General features: G+C 37.5%; 1 protein-coding gene across 1 annotated transcript in view; it reads left to right on the top strand.

The window, feature by feature from the left end:
* KIAA1328 (KIAA1328 ortholog) overlaps positions 1–24148 on the top strand; it is a 392043-nt gene that overhangs the window by 219219 nt on the left and 148676 nt on the right. The window contains exon 7 of the mRNA XM_063640193.1: positions 18991–19652. Coding sequence (XP_063496263.1) covers positions 18991–19652 — 662 coding nt within the window. The remainder of the gene's footprint in view (positions 1–18990; positions 19653–24148) is intronic.

Here is a 24148-nt window from a genome sequence, read left to right as displayed (position 1 = left end):
CTTTTAATTGTAAAGAATGGTGTTACTGAAATATGAGGTTGAAAGTAACATTTTCTTTATCCCCAAGTTCCATACAGTATATTGGAGAGGGGCCAAAATCTATGCAAAAACCATTATTTATTGTGCATTGTGCACTTGCTGTCTCTTACTGGGGATAACACAATGAATAAAACATACATGGTCTGTGCCCTCAAAGAGTTCACAGTTTAAGATAACTGTAAATAAATACTTAAACATTACAAGGAAAGTTAGAGATGTGAAAACAGCTAACACTTAACTATCATAGAACAGGATGAAAATAGTTCAACAATAAAGGAATGAAGTGCTCTTGCGGTGCCTGGGAAGGCACAACTAGTCTGAACTGGGAACATAGGAAAACCACAATGGAGGGAAATGATGCCAACTCAGCTTTGAATCATGAGTAGAACTTTAAAGACCAGAAAAAGAAGTTAGGGCATTTGAGCACTAGGAAACTCATTTTATTTTTATTTCTAAATAAAATATCTTCTCTTGTTTTTTTTACAGTAAACCAAACTAGCTAATAAACAATACTCTAAATTTTTAAAAGTCAGGATTTGTCACAATGTTAATTAAAAGATTAAGATTTCTAAACCATCTCGAGACCCCCAAGGAAAGGCTAACCTTCCAAGGACGGCCATCTTAAATCTCTTCAGCTTGGTAGTTCTCTGTGCCTTCAGAAATGCTTCTCACTCAGTCTCTTTAATATCCCTGGTCTATAGCCACCTACACAAGGAAGAAATGAACATACAGGCTTAAGAAAGACTCTGATCTTTAGTAATAAGGCTGTGATTCACCTTGGGAAATCTTGGTATAATAACAGTTTTGTCTTCTGTCTCTCTTATTTGTCTACAAATAGAGTGTAGGTTATACTTTTTGGTATTTCTTTTTTTTTTTTTTTTTTTATACTTTAGGTTTTAGGGTACATGTGCACAATGTGCAGGTTTGTTACATATGTATCCATGTGCCATGTTGTTTTGCTGCACCCATTAACTCGTCATTTAGCATTAGGTATATCTCCTAATGCTGTCCCTCCCCCCTCCCCCCCACCCCACAACAGTCCCCGGAGTGTGATGTTCCCCTTCCTGTGTCCATGAGTTCTCATTGTTCAATTCCCACCTATGAGTGAGAACATGCGGTGTTTGGTTTTTTGTCCCTGCGATAGTTTACTGAGAGTGATGTTTTCCAATTTCATCCATGTCCCTACAAAGGACACGAACTCATCATTTTTATGGCTGCATAGTATTCCATGGTGTATATGTGCCACATTTTCTTAATCCAGTCTATCGTTGTTGGACATTTGGGTTGGTTCCAAGTCTTTGCTATTGTGAATAGTGCCACAATAAACATACGTGTGCATGTGTCTCTATAGCAGCATGATTTATAGTCCTTTGGGTATATACCCAGTAATGGGATGGCTGGGTCAAATGGTATTTCTAGTTCTAGATCCCTGAGGTATTTCTAGTTCTAGATCCATTGTGGAAGTCAGTGTGGTGATTCCTCAGGGATCTAGAACTGGTATTTCTTAAATACTGTTTTTCAGAGAGTTTATTTTCACTTGTTTGCCTCAGAAATACAGTGTACGTACTTTTTCCTTAACCAATAGCATAAATGCAATATAAACTGTGATCTCCCCTGCAGGGACAGCTGGGTTTGTGCAGATAGTGTTAATTTTATGTTTTCTAGAAAATGTATAAGAACTTTTTGTTAAAATTATCTTTCATATGACACAAATTCATCTTTGAATGAATTTAAAAGAACTCCATTGAAACATCTGTCTATACCGAGTTCTGGTTTCTATTCCTGAGCCTGATTGTTACTGGAGGACATAAAAGAGGTCAGTGAATGGTCCCTGGGAGTGCTGCTTGGTAGCCTCAGGATACTCTCTACAAACAAAACCAAGAGGGTGGCACCAAAAAAAAAAAAAAAAAGAGAAAAATAATAAAGGCCTATATGTCTTATAGATCATTTTTTTTATGTTGCGTCCTTAAATGAATCTTAGTATTAGTTGGCTTTATTCTCCTTTATGTTTTGTTTTTAATTTATACCTCTGAAGATTGTTCTCACCACTTCTTCCATGGGGTTCCCTTGTCTTTGCCTATGTCTCATTTTCTTTTTAAAATTATTTCACCTTTTCCTGATCTGCATTAAATAATTCAAACTAGCATTATGCTTTTCTTTCTCATATACATTTAGAAAGCCATGTATAAGACTGCTTTTTTTCTTTTAGCAACTACATTTATATATGTGAAAATGATTTGAATCAGTACCATTGTTACATATTTCTGTGGTAAATGGTTGTCCCTTTTAAATCCCTTCAAAATATTTATCAAAAATAAATATCCTCACAATTATACATTTGTCTTCTTCAACTTTCAGTTGTGTCTCTTTCAGGTTGAATGACAAGATACATAAATTGAGATGCTGATTTAAGTTATTCAGCATGTGAATCACATAAGGCAGTAACAGAGTTAGAGGAAATAGAACCAAGACACATTCAGTAATTTGCTCTAAGTCTGTTCGTTGATAGCTGAATGTTTACTGATTGGTATGATTTCTCATCTAGCCTTTTTCTTTTCTGTCCTTTCGTTGATGTACAACAACTTAATCCTGGTGTTTTTCAGCTCTTAAACATAGCATAAACCATAGAGATAATCAAACCCAACCCTCTCTTTTACAAATGACTAAACATGCTTAAGAGAGGTAAACGGACTTACCTAAAACAGCAGAACTCCTAACTAATAGTGTTAGAATTATAATCAAGTCTTTTGACCCGGCATTGAGTATTCTGTCAATTGTTCCATGATGTCTTGTCATTTTTATAGCAACTTAAAAAATTTCAACTTTCACGAAATATAGTAATGGTTAAATAATATAAGGTTTAAAAGAAATAACAGATTACAGCAGAACTAAATGAAATGGAGAGCAAAAAAAAAACATATAAAAAGGGTCAGTGAAACAGTTGACTCTGAAAGGATAAACAAAATTGATAGACCACTTGCTAGATTAATAAGGAAAAAAAAGAAGATTCAAATAAGCACACTCAGAAATGACAAAGATGACGTTACAGCTCATACCACAGAAATACATATGATCCTCAGAGATTACTATGAACATCTCTATACATACAAACTAGAAAGCCTAGAGGAAATGGATAAATTCCTGGAAACCCACACCCTCCCAGGATTGAACCAATAAGAAGTTGAAATCCTAAACAGACCAAATAACGAGTTATGAAATCGAATCAGTAATAAAAAATCTATCAAAGAAAACCCTGTACTAGATGGGTTCACAGCTACATTCTACCAGATGTTCAAAGCAGAGCTGGTACCAATCTTACTGAAACTATTTTTAAAAATCAAGGAGGAGGAATTCCTCCCCAACTCATTCTACAAAACCATTATCTTCCTGATACCAAAATCTGGCTAAGACACAATAAATAAGACTACAGGCCAGGCTGGGCGCAGTGGCTCCCACTGTAATCCCAGCACTTTGGGAGGCCAAGGCAGGCGGATCACTGAAGTCAGGAGTTCAAGACCAGCCTGGCCAACACTGGTGAAACCCCGTCTCTACTAAAAATACAAAAATTAGCCAGGCATGGTGCTGGGTGCCTGCAATCCCAGCTATTTGGGAGGCTGAGGCAGGAGAATCACTTGAACCTAGGAGGTGGAGGTTGCAGTGAGCCAAGATCACGCCACTGCACTTTGGCCTAGGTGACACAGCAAGACTACGTCTCAAAAAAAAAAAGAAAAACTACAGGCCAGTATCCCTGATTAACATAGGTAGAGAGATTTTCTTAATAAAATATGAGAAAACCAAACCCAGCAACACATCAAAAGGATAATTTATCACAATCAAGTGGATTTTATTCCTGAGATGCAAGAATGGTTCAACGTATACAAATGAATAAATGTGATTCACTCCATAAACAGAATTAAAAACCATATGATCACCTCAATAGATGCAGAAAAAGCTTTCAATAAAATCCAACATCTCTTCATGATAAAAACCCTCAACAAACTAGGTGTTAAAGAATATACCTCAAAATAAAAAGAGCAACTTATGACAAATACACAACAAACATCTTAACGAATGGAGAAAAGTTAAAAGCATTACCCCTAATAACTGGAACAAGACAAGTATGTTCACCTCACCATTCCTGTTCAACATAGTACTAGAAGTCTAGCCAGAGCAATCACACAAGATAAAGAAATAAAAGACATCCAAACAGAAAAAGAGGAAGTCAAATTATCTCTGTTCACTAACGACATAATCCTATATCTAAAAAAAATCCCTAAGGATTTCTCCAAAAGGCTTCTAGAATCAATAAACAAATCACTAAGGTTTCAGAATACAGAATCGGCATTCAAAAAACCAATAGCATTTCTATACACCAACAACGTTCAAGCAGAGAACCAAATCAAGAACTCAATGCCATTTACAATAGCCACAAAAAAAAAAAATGAAATACGTAAGAATAAAGCTAACCAAGGAAGTGAGATCTCTACACAAACTAAAAAACAATGCTGAAACATAACAGAGATGACAAAAACAGATGGAAAAGCATCCCATGCTCATTAATGGGAAGAATCAATATCATTAAAATAATCATACTGCCCAGAGCAATTTATAGATTCAGTGCAAAGCCTATCAAGTTACCAACATCATTTTCATAGAATTAGAAAAAGCAATTCTAAAATTCACATGGAACCAAAAATGAGTGCGAATAGCCAAAGCAGTCCTAAGCAAAAAGAACAAAGCTGGAGGTATCACATTACCTGATATGAAACTATGCTACAAGGAAATAGTAATCAGAATAGCATGATACTAGTACAAAAATAGACACACAGACCAATGGAACAGAACCCAGAAATAAGGTTGCACATCTATAACCAACTCATCTTCATCAAAGTCAACAAAGCTACACAATGGAGAGAGGATACCCTGTTCAATAAATGGTGCTGGGAAAATTGGCTAGCCATATGCAGAGGAAAGAAACTGGACTCTTATCTTTTACCATATATAAAAATACACTCAAGATGGACTAAAGACTTACATGTGATACTTAAAACTATAAAAATTCTAGAATAAAATATAGGAAAAACACACCTTGATATTGGCCTAAACAAAGAATTTATGACTAAGACCTCAAAAACAAGTGCAACAGAAACAAAAATATATGAATGGGACATAATTAAATGAAAGAACTTCTTCTGCACAGCAAAAGAAACTATCAACAGGGTAAAAAGACAACCTAAAGAATAGTGTATTCGTTCGTTTTCACACTGCTATAAAGAAATACCCAAGACTGGGTAATTTATAAAGGAAAGAGGTTTAATTGACCCACAGTTCCACATGGCTTGGTAGGCCTCAGGAAACTTACAATCATGGTGGGAAGGAAAGCAAACATAGCCTTCTTCACGATCTTGTGAGAACTCACTCACTATCACAAGAACAGCATGGGAGTAACCACCCACCATGATCCAGTCACCTCCCACGAGGTTCCTCCCCCAACACGTGAGGATTACAATTCAGATTACAATTTAAGATGAGATTTGGTTGGGTACACAGAGCCAGAACATGTCAAATAGAATACAGTATTTGCAAAGTATGCATCTGTCAAAGGTCTGGTATCCAGAACCTATAAGGAACTTAATCAGATCAACAAGAAAAAAAAAAACAAAAAACATTAAAAAGTAGGCAAACGACATCAACAGACACTTCACAAAAGAAGACATGTAAGTGGCCAAGAAACACGAAAAAATGCTCAACATCACCAGTCATCAGAGAAATGTAAATCAAAACCACAATGAGATACCATCTCACATCAGTCAAAATGGCTATTATTAAAATGTAAAAAAATGTAAAACCCAGATATACGTTGGAATGCAGAGGAAAGGGAACAGTTATAACTTGTTGGTGGGGATGTAAATTAATTCATCCCCTATGGAAAACAGTATGGAGATTTCTTAAAGAAGTAAAAATGGAACTAACTTTCTACCTAGCAGTCTCACTACTAGATATCTACCCAAAGGAAAAGAAATCATTTTATCAGGAAAGACACCTGCATTCATATGTTTGTTGCAGCACTGTTCACAATAGCAAAGGTGTGGAATCAACCTAAGTGTCCATCAATGGTGGATTAGACAAAGAAAATTTGGTATAGATACACCATGAAATAGTATGCAGCCATAGAAAAGAATGAAATCACATCCTTTGCCGGAAAATGGATGCAGCTGGAGACCATTATCCTATGCAAATTAACACAGAAACAAAAAAAGTCAAATACCACACGTTCTCACTTTTAACTGGAAGCCAAACAGTGAGTACACATGGATATAAAGATGGAAACAGTAGACACTGGGGACTCCAAAATGGGAATGGAAGAGTGGGGAAAAGCGTTGTAAAAGCTGCCTGTTGGGTAGTACATCCACTATTTGGGTGATGGATTCACTGGAAGCCAAAACCCAGCATTATGCGATACATCCACGTAACAAATTTGCACATGAACCCCCTGAATCTATTTTTTAAAATGATTATGAGATTTAGCCTTTTCTGAATCTGGTAGTTACTGTTAAAAATGTTGACAGGCCAGTGGTACACATATCCTAGCATCTATTCTGACATTTGGTATGTGTTACTAGTGTTCTATTCTGTTATTTACACTTTATTGTGTGCCTTCTGTGTGCCTATATTCTTTTAAATTCCATAATTATTGACTTTAATGTCTCTTAGATTCAGTATTCCTAAATTGTGCTACAATCCCTATGGGAACTAGAATAAGTTATGAGAGCCTTGAAAATGTTTTTGACTGCTCCATTCTGTTATTTTCTCTTCCGTTGATGGCCTACAGCTTCAGCTGCTGAGTGGTGAAGGAGCTTAAACCTCCTGGGTCCATTAGATCTAACTTGTTTACTGCATTGATATCTATATGTTAAATGACAAGAGAGTTCAAGTTATTGAATAATTTAAAATTCAGCTCTAATTGGTGTCATGTGACCTGGAAAAGGCCATGGATGATGCCAGGAGCATGCTGTGAATTTCTTATAAATAATTCATGAATTAGATGATTCATTTGCTTGGATGTCTTGCTAAATGCAAAAGTTTGTAAGTTACAACTGATGATATAACACCTGTAAGTATTTAGTTCATATGCTTAGAAGGTAATCTACCTTGATGATCTTCTAGCAAAATCTGCCAGTAGAGGAGAGTTAATTGCATGGGGGAAAATGAACATTTATTTGGGATGAGACTTTGGCAAACCACACAGCGCAGCTGTTGCACCACATATTTTCTGTCAGCTTGACAACTGGTCCATATATGCCCAGTGTTAAAAATGCATCATGTCATTCTGTGCCTTCTTTTACATTAACTCCAGATGCTCTGGGAGATACAACGACCTGGCCCACACAGTTTAGGTTTAGAAATATTTATTTAGGTCTTGAAATACTGACTTCTCAATCGAATAAAGAGCAGAGAGGGAAATTTTGAAGTTACAAAACTGAGATTTATTCATTCTTATAAGGCTGCAAGTGGGAATATGAGGATTGTTATAGGGTGCTTGTCAGGATAGGAAATTATTATTTATCATCAGAGAATGAATAACAATAAGACCTTTTGGTACTAGTGAGTAATCCTGTGGTTAAGAGCTCATAAATGCATTGGAAGTAATCACATCCTAAACATCTAAAGTTAATAACAACCTGTTGTAAGAAATTATTACTGCAGTTTAGTTCACCTCTTTCTTTATGAGACTGGCCAGGCCTATAAAAATGATTTACAGAAACTTATAGAACATCACTGTTTACTTGTTGATGGGATTTCACAAAGTAATACTGCAATTTTTTTTGACATGTGAGAACATGAGAAAATCCTGGCTTATCATAAGAATAGCATGTGATTTTTGGTGTGTGTTCGTGTATGTGCTTATGTACATGTGTATGTGTGCATACATGTATACAAGATCATATACATATTTATAAATAGGCATTGTTTCCTATGCAGTCTTTAAAATGTTGTATTTTTAAAATTATCTTAAAGATTTAGAAAATATTTTTCTAACTCAGAAATTTATTTATCTTCAATATTAGAAAATCCTTCATTGTATCCAAACCAATTCTCTCACAGGTTTTTTTTTAATCCTTATTCTTTTGTCATTAGTGTCTTTTATCTAGTCATTAGCCTATGCCTACCCAAGTTATGAGATATTATGCTTCAATTCTGTCGTAAACCAAAGATACCTTCATTTTCTCCTCATCTTTGTTTTATGCTGTGGATTCCATAGCACACCATGTTAGAAGTGGCCCTTGATGGAAGTTACTTTTAGTAGCCAAAAATTGTGGTATCTTTAGTATAAGACAAATCCTTTTCTCTTTTTTTTGAAATGGAGTCTCCCTCTGTCACCCAGGCTGGAGTGCAATAGTGTGATCTCGGCTCACTGCAACCTCTGCCTCCTAGGTTCAAGCAGTTCTCCTGCTTCAGCCTTCCAAGTAGCTGGGATTACAGGCGCGTACCACCATGCCTGGCTAATTTTTGTATTTTCAGTTGAGATGGGGTTTCACTGTGTTGGCCAGGCTGGTCTCAAACTCCTTACCTCAAGTGATCCACCCACCTTGGCCTCCCATAGTACTGGGATTACAGGCGTGAGCCACCACGCCCAGCCTATATAAGACAAATCTTAATATGCTACCACTGTGAACTTAACTTTTTTATCTATTGTAATCTATAGATTTTTTTCTTATCTAAATACAGTTTGTTTTTGTAGCCTATGTATATCCCCCTACATGCTTTTCTGCTTAATGTCATTTGTTCATTCATCTAGCTCATTTTTATTACATAGAAAAAAATGTAAATATGTAGTACATTTCAAGTCATATTGTTCACTTTTATTATTGGGTTTTGAGCATATTCATAGAATTATTTAATGCCTATTCATAGGATTCTTCAATTGAAAGAATATTTAGTATAATCATCAAGTTCACTTGGCAAACTGCAGCAGGTCATATATAGCCCACTGCATGATTTTGTACAACCCATGAGCTAAGAATGATTTTTACATTTTTAAATGGTTGGGGGGAAAAGGATATTTCATGAAATTGGAAAATTGCATGAAATTTTTTTTTTTTTTTTTTTTTTTGGGACAGAGTCTTGCTCTGTCGCCCAGGCTGGAGTGCGGTGGCGCGATCTTGGCTCACTGCAAGCTCCGCCTCCCGAGTTCACGCCATTCTTCTGCCTCAGCCTCCTGAGTAGCTGGGACTATAGGCGCATGCCACCACGCCTGGCTAATTTTTTTTTTTTTCGTATTTTTAGTAGAGGCGGGGTTTCACCGTGTTAGCCAGGATGGTCTCGATCTCCTGACCTCGTGATCCACCCGCCTCGGCCTCCCAAAGTGCTGGGATTACAGGCATGAGCCACCACGCCTAGCCTGCATGAAATTTAAATTTCACTGCCCATAAATAAGGTTTTACTGTAACACAGCTACAACCATTGTCCATGTATTATCTCTCTTGCTTTTGCACTACAAAAGCAGAGCTGTGCAGCTATGACAAGGATCTCATGGCCTGCAAAGCCAAAAATATTCATTGTATGGCCCTTTACAAAAAAAAGTTTGCCGACCTTGTCGTAGTTGCAGTTGGCTGAGGCCAGCATCACAGGCAGTGAAGGAATTTACCAAGATAGTCATAGGTCAAAAGAGGCAGATTTATTAGAGAAAGTATGGATATATGTTGCAAGGGTGCAACAGACAGCACAACAGAGAAGGGCTGTCTGCAAAGAGGCAGGGACTGTAGGGAAGCTTTCTAGGGTTGTTCTGTAGGGGCTACATGTGGAATGAGGTTGTGCAGCTTGGGTTATGTGCAGAGCGATGTGGTTAACCCAGCAGCTTGTTTGTGATTAGCTGTCTCTCAGAGCAATTGTTTTCCCCCACCTGAGACCCCTTCCTCGTTGTTGCTTACTTATCAAGACTCCACATTCCTCTGCAAGATAGGTATAAAAATGAATAAATTCTAGCTACATGCAACATCATGGATAAGGTTCACAAATATAATGTTAGATGAAAGAAGCCAGACACAAAAGAATATATATCATATGATTCCATTTGTACTTAAAAAATAAAGAAGTAGGCTGGGCATGGTGGCTCATGCCTGCAATCCTAGCACTTTGGGAGGCCAAGGCAGGTGGATTGCCTGTGCGCAGGAGTTTGAGACCAGCCTGGGCAACACGGTGAAACCCTGTCTCTACTGAAATACAAAAATTTAGCCAGGTATGCAGCGTGCCCCTGTAGTCCCAGCTACTTGGGAGGCTGAGGCAAGAGAATTGCTTGAACCCAGGAGGCAGAGGTTGCAGTGAGCCGAGATCATGCCACTGCACTCCAGCCTGGGTGACAGAGCAAGACTCCGTCTCTAAAAAAAAAATTTTAATAAAATAAATAAACAAGTAAAACTGAACTCAAGTATGGATGTTTAAGCACAAAAAGTTCAAAGCAAAGAAGTTACTCCCCTAAAAGTCAGAATAGTCATTCCCTTTGACTGGAGAGGTAGAGGGTACTAACTGTGTGGGGCCGGGAGGGTCTTTTGTGTGCAAGTTGTGTTTTTTTTTTTCTTGGATAGTGGTTACATGAGTATTGCCTTGTGATTATTTACTGAGCTGTTCATATTTGTTTTGTAAACATTTCTCTGTTTATTATATTTCACGTTAAAGAAGTTGGGTTTTTTTTTTTTTTTAGAAGGAACAGTATAGAGTAACAGAAGTAACAGAGTGAGATATTCCCATATCTCACATGCAATGTTGATGTGACCTTGGAAAAGTTGTATTGCTTCATCGAACCTCATTTTCCCATCTGTAAAATGGTAATTATAATAACTGCATTACAGAATTAAGGGTGAATATGTAAAACATTTGGCATACTACATAGTAAGTTTTGAGTTAAGAATGACCTAAGTGCAACCTACAGAATGGGAGAAAATTTTTGCAATCTATCCATCTGACAAAGGGCCAATATCCAGAATCTACAAGGAACTTAAACAAATGTACACGAAGAAAACAACTCCATCAAAAAGTGGGCAAAGGACATGAACAGACACTTCTAAAAAGAAGACATTTATGTGGCCAACAAACATAAGAAAAAAAGCTCATCATTACTGGTCATTAGAGAAATGCAAATCAAAACCACAATGAGACACCATCTCATACCAGTTAGAATGGCGATCATTAAAAAGTGAGGAAACGGCCGGGCGCGGTGGTTCACGCTTGTAATCCCAGCACTTTGGGAGGCCGAGGCGGGCGGATCACGAGGTCAGGAGATCGAGACCACGGTGAAACCCCGTCTCTACTAAAAAAAAAAAAAAAAAATACAAAAAATTAGCCGGGCGTGGTGGCGGGCGCCTGTAGTCCCAGCTACTCGGAGAGGCTGAGGCAGGAGAATGGCGTAAACCCGGGAGGCGGAGCTTGCAGTGAGCCGAGATCGCGCCACTGCACTCCAGCCTGGGCGACAGAGCGAGACTCCATCTCAAAAAAAAAAAAAAAAAAAAAAGTGAGGAAACAACAGATGCTGGAGAGGATGTGGAGAAATAGGAATGCTTTTACACTGCTGGTGGAAGTGTAAATTAGTTCAACCATTGTGGAAGACAGTGTGACGACTCCTCAAGGATCTAGAACCAGAAATACCATTTGACCCAGCAGTCCCATTACTGGATGTATACCTAAAGGATTATAAATCATTGCTATAAAGACACATGCATATGTATGTTTATTGTGGCACTATTCACAATAGCAAAGACTTGGAACCAACCCAAATGCCCATCAGTGATAGACTGGATAAAGAAAATGTGGCACATATACACCATGGAATACTATACAGCCATAAAAAAGGATGAGTTAATGTCCTTTGCAGGGACATGGATGAAGCTGGAAACTATCATTCTCAGCAAACTAACACAGGAACAGAAAACCAAACACTGCATGTTCTTACTCATAACTGGGAGTTGAACAATGAGAATACATGGACACAGGGAAGGGAACATCACACACTGGGGCCTGTTGGGGGATGGGGGGCTAGGGGAGGGATAGCATTAGGAGAAATACCTAATGTAGATGATGGGTTGATGGGTGCAGCAAAACACAATGGCACATGTATACCTTTGTAACAAACCTGCACATTCTGCACATGTATCCCAGAACTTAAAGTATAATAATAATAATAATAATAAATAGCTTAAGTGATGACAGGCTGTTCTTGGAAAATGTAGGGCATTCAATGGTCAGTGAAGGTGACTGTTTAGAGAAATAATTTGTACAAAGTTCTTCCTTGACCTTCATTTTTTATTTTCCATCTCTTTAACACTTATTTTGAATTATTTAAAGGTCTTGTTTTCACCAAGCATGTCACAAAAGAAGACATTCACATGACCAAAAAGCATAAGAAAAGTTGTTCAACATCATGACATATAAGAGAAATGCAAAATAAGACCACAATGAGATTTCACTGCACACACACCAAAATGGCTAAAAATAAAAACACTTACACTACCAAGTGTTCATGTGAATGCGGAGCAACTGGGACTCTTACACTTCACTTGTGGGATATGAAATCAAATAACCACTTCAGAAAACTTATTGGATTGGCAGTGCCTAATAAAGTTAAACATATGCCTACCCTGTGGCCAAGATAAATAAACGCATATATCTAAAAAAAAGACTTATCATTACTTTTAATGGCAAAAACGCAATTACTTTTGCACCAGCCTAATATAAGGCTATTCATACATGCTTTATTCATAATAACCCCTAAACTAGATACAATTTTATATCCGTCAACAAGACAATGAATAAATTGTGATATATTCATACAATGAAATACTATGCAGCAGGCTGAGCGCTGTGGCTCACGCCTGTAATCTCAGCACTTTAGGAGGCCGAGGCAGTTGGATCATGAGGTCAGGAGATCGAGACCATCCTGGCCAACATGGTGAAACCCTGTCTCTACTAAAATACAAAAATTAGCTGAGCATGGTGGCGTGCGCCTGTAGTCCCAGCTACTCAGGAGGCTGAAGCAGGAGAATTGCTTGAACCCAGGAGGCGGAGGTTGCAGTGAGCCAAGATCGCGCCACTGCACTCCAGCCTGGGTGACAAAGTGAGAGTCCATCTCAAAAAAAAAGAAAGAAAAATACTATGCAGTGATAAAAAGAATGCACTATTTATTGAAACACACAACATAGAAGCAGCTAAAAAGTTATGTTGAGCTAGAGAAACCAGGCACAAAAGAGTGACATACTCTATGATTCCATTGATATGAGGTTTAGCGTAAGCAAAATGAATCTGGTCATAGAGGTCAGAATGATAGTTATCCCTAGGAGTCTGAGGAGGTGCTATCGACTAGAAAGGGCACAAGGGAACTTTCTGGGGTAATGGAAATGTTCTATAACTTGATCTAAGTGATGATTACACAGATAGATACAAATATAAAAATTCATCAAGCTGTACACTGAAGATCTTTGCATTTTATTGTAAATTATGCCTCAATGTTTAAAAAAATTTTGGTTTCTAAGTTACTGTTATATCTTGGAAAACAATCACATTAAACCCATATGTCAGAGGCAGCCATTTGGGAGTTCGTGTTGGTTTAAGCCTTAGTTAAGAGAAGTTGTATTTGCAAGTATAGAAATCTTGGAGCAGCTCCAGAAAGAAAAATACATCTATTTCATTCAGGCCCATTGTTACTTACTTGTGTCCTAAAGGCAACATCTGTCTTCAACTCTACTAATAAAATAGCTTAATTTTTTATATTCGGATTCTTACAGGGGTTTTCAATTTCTATTGTCTTCCTCTTCCTTTAGTTACTGTGACCCATACCCCATCTTGAATTTTTCTGTTAAGCTTATATAGCAGACCATATGCTTGTTGAGAATGTCTGTGTACAAGCCCTAGTGCAGCGCATACAGAGGGATAAATATAGCTCTTTCCTTCAAAATTATTGAGTCAGAATTCAATGAGAAGAATCATACTAATAATAATAATGGGAAACATTCTTTTGAATACTAACTTTATGTTAGATATGGTCCAAGCGCTTTATATGAATTACTTCATTTAATCGTTACAAGAACCCTAAAAGGCAGTGCAGGATGTTAGTGTAAGAGTGATATCTTTTGTATGAAAGAGAAAAATGAATAACTTCTCTGTTAAGCAATTCAGTTCTGGCCTGACTTGCAAACTCAACTTTAGCAAAATAAAGGTAAGTTACTGAACTCATTCACTTTAGAAGAAGTTTAGATATAACCTGTTGTAACTGAACATGGCCTTTGGGGATTTTTCCCCCACCTCATCTATACACCACATACAATGTTCTCCTTGAAAGAAATATGAGTGGGTTTTTTTCTTTTTTGTAAATTGGACTTTTATAAATTGGTGCCCTTGATAACTGCACATCTTTCTCACCACCACATTCAGTTTTGAAATAGATGCATTTTTTTTTTTTTTTTTTTTTTTTGAGACAGTCTCACTTCAGAGTCGCCCAGGCTGGAGTGCAGTGGCGCAATGTTGGCTCACTGCAAGCTCCGCCTCCCGGGTTCACGCCATTCTCTTGCCTCAGCCTCCGGAGTAGCTGGGACTACAGGCGCCCGCTGCCACACCCGGCTAATTTTTTATATTTTTAGTAGAGACGGGGTTTTACCGTGTTAACCAGGATGGTCTCAATCTCCTTACCTCGTGATCTGCCTGCCTCGGCCTCCCAAAGTGCTGGGATTACAGGCGTGAGCCACTGCACCCGGCCAATAGATGCATTTTTTAATCCCTGTTTTACTGGTGAGGAACCCGAGGCTTAGGCAATTTGAGTAATGTGCTATATTAGTTTTATAGTGCCGTGTAACAGATGACCACTAACCTGATAATTTAAAGCTACACAGATTTATTACCTCACCACAGTTTCTGTGGGTCATGAGTATGGGCACAACTTAGTTTGGTCCTCTGCCTAGGTTCTTAACAATGCTGCAATTAAAGTTCAGCTGGGCTGCATTCTTTTTTTTTTTATACTTTAAGTTCTAGGGTACATGTGCATAACGTGCAGGTTTGTTGCATATGTATACATGGCTGCATTATTATCTGGAGCTCAAGGTCCTCTTCCAAATTCACATGGTCATTGGCAGAAGACATCTATATGATACATGTCCCATTTACTTACTAGCTGTTGGCCGGAGACTGCTTTCTGCTCCAGATGTTTTTGCCACTTGATTGGCCCTCCTACAACATAGCAATTTATTTCTTCATGGCCAGCAGACGAATCTCCAACCTTATGTGGGGTGGGGGATGAGGGAGCAGGATAAGACCTTCTTTTAAAGTGCTTACCTGATTAGATCAAGCACACCCAGGATAGTCTCCCTTTTTATTAACTCAAAGTCAACTGATTAGGAACCTTAGTTACATATGAAGTCTGTTTTGCCATAAAATGTAACATAATCACAGGATTTATATCCTGTCATATTCACAGGTCCTCCCTACACTCAAGGAAAGAAGATAATAAAGGTTGCGTACACTAGGGGGTGAGAATCATGGGGAGCATCTTAGAATTCTGCATATTACACATGCACAATAACCCAGCAGGTAACTGACAGAGCATTGCTCTCTAGGCAAAGCATGCATTAAAACCATTAAGCTGTACTACCTCTCAAAAACAGGAAACATTACCTGAAAAAAATTTTTTTTAATTATTCCAAATACTTGATTTTGTGGATAATTTCACAGCTAGTACCATTAAAGTAAGTGTAGAATATGTCAGTATCTAAAAATGGACATATATAAATAATGTTATGAAACAAAAATTAGACTATAAAACATGGATTTGAATATATAATATAAAATATTTAAGTTTCTGGATCTTTTAAAAGCTTAGCTGTCATTTGAAATATATATACATATATGTATATATATATGTATATATGTATATATATGTATATATGTATATATATGTGTATATGTATATATATGTGTATATATATGTATATATGTGTGTATATATATATATGTATATATATATATGTATAGTAATTTCTGACCTTTTAGTAAAAGATAGTTTACCATACTAAGTAGCAGGTGATAAATGTTAAATGTTTGTACTGGCAGTAAGTACTATAGAAGTTCAGAGTAGGAGAGATGAATGTGGACTAGAGATTCCCTTTAGATATAAAATAAATTAATTTTTTTATGAAGTAGCTTATTAGAAATTTTGCCTAGCACTGGTTCACATTCTATTGCTTGTCATCTGTTTGGTGTACAGGATTGCATGTGTTCTTTGAAGAAGAGCAAGTCTTCTCCTCATTCTGATTTAAATATAAATCCTTTAGCATTACTACAGTCATTCAATTAAAATCTGAATCATTGTAATACCCTTCATTCTTTTATCATAGGATAAGAAACATGATGTTGCTGTGTATCTCTGTTAGTTGATACTTTTTACCCATCAGTCCATCGTTTGCAACTATTGCGAAATAAATTGGTGGGATTTTTCTCCCCTTATATTAGGGATCTCATTTATTCTCATTCATTTGTTTTATGTCTGTGGAGTAGCTAGCTATTTCAATTGTTGTAAATTACTTTTTATTTAAAAATAGGCATGGTAGACTGAAAATACCCCCCCCCCCCCGCCATATGACCATGTCTTAATTCTCGAATATCACATTATGCGTCACAAGGGACTTTGTAATGCAAGAGACTTTGCAGATGTGATTAAGGCTCTTGAGAGGGGGAAATTAACTGTATTACCCAGGTAGGCCCAATCAAATCCAAGCGGTCCTTCTAAGAAGGAGCAGAAGTAGTCAGAGGAGAAGGCAATGTGTGATGATGATGGAAGCAGGAGTTGGAGTGACACACCATGAAGATGGAGGAAGGGCTATAAAAGTGAGAAATACAAGTGGCCACTAGAAGCTAAAAAAGGCAAGGAAGCTGATTCTGTCTTCAGAGCCAAAGCAACTAGCCCTCCCAACATCTTGACTTTAGCCCAGTGAAACAGATTTCTAATTTCTGACTTCCAGAATTGTAAGATAATACATTTGTGTTATTTTTAGCCACAAAGTTTGTGCTAAGTTGTTATAGCCACAGTAGGAAACTAATACAGTAGTTGTAATATATTTGTTTACTGAAAAAGTCATATTTCTGTTGCAGCATTGAGCAAATAAGCTTCCCTTAGCATGTAAATAATTGTGCGTGAAAAGTGAGACTATTTCAGAGGATATGCATAGAAGATTAAGAATTTTTGCTTGTTTGGTTAATGTAAGTGTTCAATACGCAGAAGATTTTTTGGATTTGTTTGAATAGGAATAGAAAATGGCAAGAAAGTACAGTGTTAACATAAATGGGCTTTGAATGAAAGCCTGAGGGAAGAGGAAGTGTTAGTGGAAGCTGTCAGATATTTCACTTGTTTAGGTCTGCTTAGTTTCTTTCTCTTATCTTCTCTTTAGCTTTCACTAAAGACTGAATCTGTGTATCTAGAGTAAATAGGCCTTGGAAAACGAGGCCTCTCCACAAGTGGATTTGTTCCTTTCAGATTTGTGTCAAAGGTTATACTCTGGCTGCTCAAAAGAAATAACAGCTGCTAGGAATAACACATTTTCAAACAACGCATCTTGCTAGTTAAGTAACTGGACTTGGAGGCCCTTTTTTGCTGTGCTCCAGATCTAAATTGAAGGGAAGTTTTTATGTTATAAAGGGCTACCCTTGGAAGAGTCTGATCGTTAGCTGGATTCATTTTCAGAAATGCACCTCTTTCAGTTTAGTTTGATTAAGTTTCTTTCTTACACATTAATATCTTTCATTATTTTGTTAATTACAAGTGTCTACCTTCATGGGCAAGTTGCTCATCTGTAACACATGCAACATTTACATTAAACTATAATATTTCTGTTTGGACAACCTGGAATCTAGATACACCATGTTTCTGAAATACACTGTGAAGAAAAGCTGCTTAGCTGTACTAACTCAACGATGTTCAGAGATGAGCTTAGTATAACAACTCAACCTTCCCAGACCAAGCTCAACAGTAAGGCAGATGGAGGCGTTCCATGATATAGACCAATAGTTTTCAAAGTGTGGTCCCAGATCAGCAACATGAGCAAATTCTCTGACTCTGCTCCAGACAGAAAGATTTGGAAACTCTGGGGATGAAGCTATAGTTTCATGTTTAACAAGCACCCTTCAGTTTATTCTGCTACACATTAAAGTTTGAGAATCATTGATATAGATTAAGTTTTGTTCTCGCTGACAGAACAGACTTACAGCTAAAATGTTGGAAAATCTGACTCTATTGACGTGTCAGAGATAATTTGCAACTGCTTCCTTTCTGCCCGAGTTCAATCAGACTAATCACTTGAATAGATTGAAAAATCACTTATGTTTGTAGATGAAATTAAATATTTTTTGTATTTAAATAATGCTTTTGATTAGAATCCTATTTTGTGGAAAGTGGTTCGTTTTATCTGTGTTCTCTAAAGATATTTATAAAACCTCATCAAAGTTCTACCAGTAAATCACATTCTATTCAGTATAAGGTGAAATGTTTTACATCAAGTCTCATGCTGTGTAATGGCCAAAGAGTATTTAAAGTGACTGAATGGATTCCTTGGCTCAGTATTCAAAAGCGAACATTTTAAGATGTTAATGTTTAAGGCTTTCACCTCTTCTCAAAATTAATTTTATGTAACTCTCTTTATTTGCAACTCCTGAAATCACCAAAGATCATGCTTAAGCAACATGTAGCAGCAACTTATTTTTCTTATCTTTATATAGATTTACTGAAGTGTAGGTTGTTTGAAAATGGATGTAGCTTTGGGGCACAAGTCTGGTTAGCTGTCTGAATGCTATAATTTAATATTTAAGACAAAACAAAAGCTTTGGGTTGGTAAATATATATCACTAATTTCTGAAAAACCAAACGAAAGAAATTGTTTTGTTGTGTTCTTATTTGACAGGTGATCTTATGGTTCTTTCTAGGTATCCAGTAGAAAAAGCACTCTCCAGTGTTCATCTGTGGAACTGGATGGTTCCTACTTGAGTGTAGCCAGACCACAGACCTACTATCAAACCAAGCAAAGACCTAAGTCTGCAGTCCAGGATTCAGCTTCAGAATCCCTTATAGCATTTAGGAATAATTCTTGGAAACCAGTAACCCTTCATCATCCCAAAGATGATCTAGATAAGATACCATCAGAGACCACAACATGTAATTATGAATCTCCAGGGAGAAAACCAGTAGATGCAGTCCCAACAGAGAAAATGCCACAAGAAGAATTGTACATGAGGGAATGTCCAGACCTTAAGCCTACTCCTAGTCAGTGCTGTGGTCATAGACTTGCTGCAGATCGTGTTCATGAGACTCATCCTACAAACATGGCCCCTCAACATCCTAAGACACATCCAGAATCATGCAGTTATTGTCGGCTTTCTTGGGCATCTCTGGTGCATGGTGGAGGGGCACTGCAACCCAATGAAACTTTGAAAAAGCAGATCTCAGAAGATAGAAAGCAGCAACTGATGCTTCAGAAAATGGAACTGGAAATTGAAAAGGAGCGCCTTCAGCATCTGCTGGCCCAGCAGGAGACAAAGCTTCTTCTAAAACAGCAGCAGCTTCACCAGTCTCGACTGGATTACAGTTGGTGAGTACTGCCTGTTCTTTTTTTTTTTTTTCTTTGAGACGAAGTCTCGCCCTATTGCTCAGGCTGGAGTGCAGCGGCGTGATCTCAGCTCACTGCAGCCTCCACCTCCCGAGTTCAAGCAGTTCTCTGCCTCAGCCTCCTGAGTAGCTGGGATTATAGGCACCCGCCACCACGCCCGGCTAATTTTTGTATTTTTAGTAGAGATGGGGTTTCACCGTCTTGGCCAGGCTAGTCTTGAACTCCTGACCTCATGATCCACCCGCCTTGACCTCCCAAAGTGCTGGGATTACAGGCGTGAGCTACCGCGCCTGCCCAAGTCCTGCCTGTTCTTTTAGCAATGTCTGTAGTTTGGAGAGCACAGTGTAAAATTGTTGTATTACTATAGCAGATGTGTAGAACCAGAGGTTTTTCTGGATCTTGGCTTGCTCAAGATGCATATCAGTTATGTCTACTAAGTAAATTCCCCTTTATTCTTTGGAAGACTTCAAAGATTACCTTGTCTTCCAAATTGATAGCTTAGAATATCTATTTCTGAGCAGTCTGGTGTAATTTTTGCTGGGTTCCAAAGACATTTTAAAATGATCTTGCCATTATGCAGAATCCTTTGCTGTTTGATATCATTGTGGACAATATTAGGCATTAAGTAAAAGCTTGACATTTCGGGGTGTGGAATTAGATTGTAAAGCAGTGAGATTAGCTGTCATCATTCCAAATTTATGTCTACCCAGCATAATATAAAATATAACAAGTGATGGGAGTCTTCTAAATTCAACCCTTTCTGGCCATGAAGCATGACCTGTTGAATGACAAATTCTCATAAACCTATCCACATGTAGGCTGTTCTTCCTTTAACAATTCTTCCTAAGAACAGTGCTTCAAAAGATAAATTGCTGTTTTATTATTATATAGTGTTTCTTTACTCCACATCCTTGTTGGCATTTGGTATTGTCGTTAATTTTTATTTTACCTCTTCTAATATGTGTATAGTGACATTTCATTGCAGTCTTAATTTGCATTTCACTAATGGCTAGTAATGTTGAACATGTTTTTATGTGTGTGCATGTTTGCCCTCCTATCTTCTTCAGTAAATTCTCTCTTCAGTATTGCCCATATTCTAATTGGATCATTTGGGTGTTTTGCTGTTTGGAGAGTTCTTCATATATTCTAGATATACGTCTTTTGTCAGATATGTGAATAGCAAATATTTTCTCCCAGTCTGTAACTTGTCTTTTCTTTTTTATCTTTAATTTTTTTTTTCTTTTGGTAGAGACAGGTTCTCACTGTGTTGCCCAGGCTGGTCTTGAACTTAAACAATTCTCCTGCCTCAGCCTCCCAAAGTGCTGGAATTACAGCCACTGCTGGAATTTGAGCCACTGCTCCTGACTCTGCCTTTTCAATTGCTTAATAGGATCTTTCATAGAGCAGAAATTTTTAATTTTAATGAAGTCCAATGTATCTATTTTTTTCTGTTATGGATTATGTAAAGTTTTATCATAGGTGTTGAATTTTGTCAAACACCTTTTATGAATTTTGTCAAATATCTTTTATGATCATGTGATTTGTCTTATTTGCCCTGTTAATATGGTGAATTACATAGATTTTTAAATATTAAACCAGCCTTGCATCCCTGAAATAAACCCCACTTGGTCGTAATGTATGATTTTTTAAATGTTACTGAATTCCATTTACTAATACTTTGTTGAGGATATTTGCATCAGTTTTGTTTTGTTGTTGTTTTTTTTTTTTTGAGACAGAGTCTTGCTCTATCACCCAGGCTGGAGTGCAGTGGCGTGATCTTTGCCCACTATAACCTCCACCTACTGGGTTCAAGGGATTCTCATGCCTCAGCCTCCCAAGTAGCTGGGATTACAGGCGTGAGCCACTGCGTCTGGCCTATTTACATTAGTTTTGATGAGGGATATTGTTCTGTGTTTTCCTTTTTCTTTTTTCCCCTGTGTCCTTGTCTTGTTTCGGTATCAAGGTAATGCAGGCCTCATAAAATGAGTTGGAAGATGTTCGCTCTGCTTCTACTTTCTGGAAGAGATTGTGTAGAATTGGTGTTAATTCTTCTTCTTCTTTTTTTTTTTTTTTTTTTTGAGTCGGAGTCTCGCTCTGTCGCCCAGGCTGGAGTGCAGTGGCACAGTCTCAGCTCACTGCAAGCTCCGCCTCCCGGGTTCACGCCATTCTCCTGCCTCAGCCTCTCCGAGTAGCTGGGACTACAGGCGCCCGCCACCCCGCCCGGCTAATTTTTTGTATTTTTAGTAGAGACAGGGTTTCACCGTGTTAATTCTTCTTTAAATGTTTAGTAGACTTCTCCAGTGAAACCATCTGGACCTGGAGATTTATTTTTTGAGACTTTTTAAATTCCAAGTTTAATTTCCTTAATACTTACAAGGCTATTCAAATTATCTATTGGATAATCTGCCTTGCCACAGGTTTGTTCACTTTAATTATCCTTCAAATAACTGGCTTTTTGTTTCATTTAGTTTTTGTTACTGTTTTTCTGTTTTCAATTTCATTGGTTTCTGCTCTTTATTATTTTCTTCCTTCTGCTTGCTTTAAATTTACTTTGTTCTTTTTTCCTAATTTGTTAAGGTGGAAGCATATTGGTTTGAGACTTTTTCACTTTTCTACTGGAAGCATTTAGTGCTCTAAATTCCCTTCTCGGCACTGATTCATCTGTGTCCCACAAATTTTGATATGTTGCATTTTCATGTTTATCCAATTCAGTGTGTTTTGGGGGTATCTTTTGAAACTTCGTATTTGACCCATGGGTTATTTAGAAGTGTTATATTTAGTTTCCAAGTTCTTAAAGATTTTCCTGTTTTATTTCTGTTTCTGATTTCTAGTTTGATACCACTGTGCTCACATAACACACTGTATGTTTTTCATTCTTTCAGACTTATTGAAGTTTGTTTAAGGACCCTAGGGCATGTTCTATCTTGATACATGTTCCATGATGTTTGAAAAGAATATGTATTGTGCTATTGGGTGGAGTGTTCTGTAAATTGGATCCTATTATTTGACAGTATTGTTGAGTTCTTCTATGTTCTTGCTGATTTTCTACCTACTTCTATCAGTTATTGACAGAGGGGTTTTGAAATCTCCAAGTATAATTGTGATATATCTATTTTTCCTATTAGTTCTATTAGTATTTGTTTTATATATTTATACCTCTGTTCTTTGCTGCTTATGCATTAAATTTGCTATGTCTTCTTGGTAGATTGACCATCTTGTCACTATGTAATGTCTTTCTCTGTCCCTAGTAATTTTTTTTTTTTTTTTGAGACGAAGTCTCTGTCGCCGAGGCTGGAGTGCAGTGGCACCATGCTGGCTCACTGCAACCTCCGTCTCCTGGGTTCAAGCAATTCTCCTGCCTCAGCCTCCTGAATAGCTGGGATTACAGGTGCCCGCCACCATGCCTGGCTAGTTTATATATATATATATTTTTTTTTTTTAGTAGAGATGGGGTTTTACCATGTTGGCCAGGCTGGTCTTGAACTGCTAACCTCAGGTGATCCACCTACCTCGTAATTTTTTTTATCTAAAGTCTCCTTTACCTGATACTAATATAGCCATTCTTACTTTCATTTTAAGGTTTTCACCCTATATATGTTGTGATTTTGAATTCAGTTTCTTAGACACAGCATTTATTTGAATCAGCGGTTTCTTTTAATTGGTATATAATGTTCAGATATTTCCTTTTTTGTTTTTGACTTTTTTCTTTCTTTTTTTTTTCTGTCTTTTTTCTTTTTTTTTTTTTTTTTTTAGTTCGGCAGGATCTCACTCTGTTGCCCATGCTGGAGTGCAGTGGCACAATCACGGCTCACTGCTACAGCCTTGACCTCCTGGGCTCAGGCGATCCTCCTGCCTCAGTTTCCTGAGTAGCTGGAACTACAGGTGCGTGCTGCCATGCCCAGCTAATTTTTGCATTGTTTGTAGAGATAGGGTTTCGCCATTTTTCCCAGGCTGGTCTTGAGCTCCTGGGCTCAAGCAATCTGCCTACGTCAGCCTTCCAAAGTGCTGGGATTACAGGCATGAGGCACCACACCCGGCCCAGACACTTACTTTTAGTGTAAATTGTGTATGATTTCCCATATGGTTGGCCCCCCATATCCCTGGAGTCAACCAACTGTGGATTGAAAATATTTGGGGGCAATAAATAATGCAACAATAAAACTATTACAAATAAAAAATATAGTATAGCAAATATTTACATAGCACTGACATTATAGTAGGTATTACCAGTATTATAAGTAATGTAGAGATGATTTAAATTATACCAGAGGATGTGCAAAGATTATATATACATACACATCACTTGAGCAAATTTGTGGGATTTTGGTATGAGAGAAGGTCTGGGACTAATACCCTGAGGATACCAAGGAACCACGGTAGTGTTTTTGAGTATATTTCTTTGAATAGATTTGTTTTATTGTTTGCTCTAAGTATTCTGTTATACACACATAACTTATCAAAGTCTATTGGTGTCATAT

The sequence above is a fragment of the Symphalangus syndactylus genome, chromosome 1 (assembly GCF_028878055.3).
Source record: "Symphalangus syndactylus isolate Jambi chromosome 1, NHGRI_mSymSyn1-v2.1_pri, whole genome shotgun sequence".
NCBI lineage: Eukaryota > Metazoa > Chordata > Mammalia > Primates > Hylobatidae > Symphalangus > Symphalangus syndactylus.
Note: the sequence above shows the minus strand (reverse complement) of the source record. Positions and strands in the feature narration are given on the sequence as shown.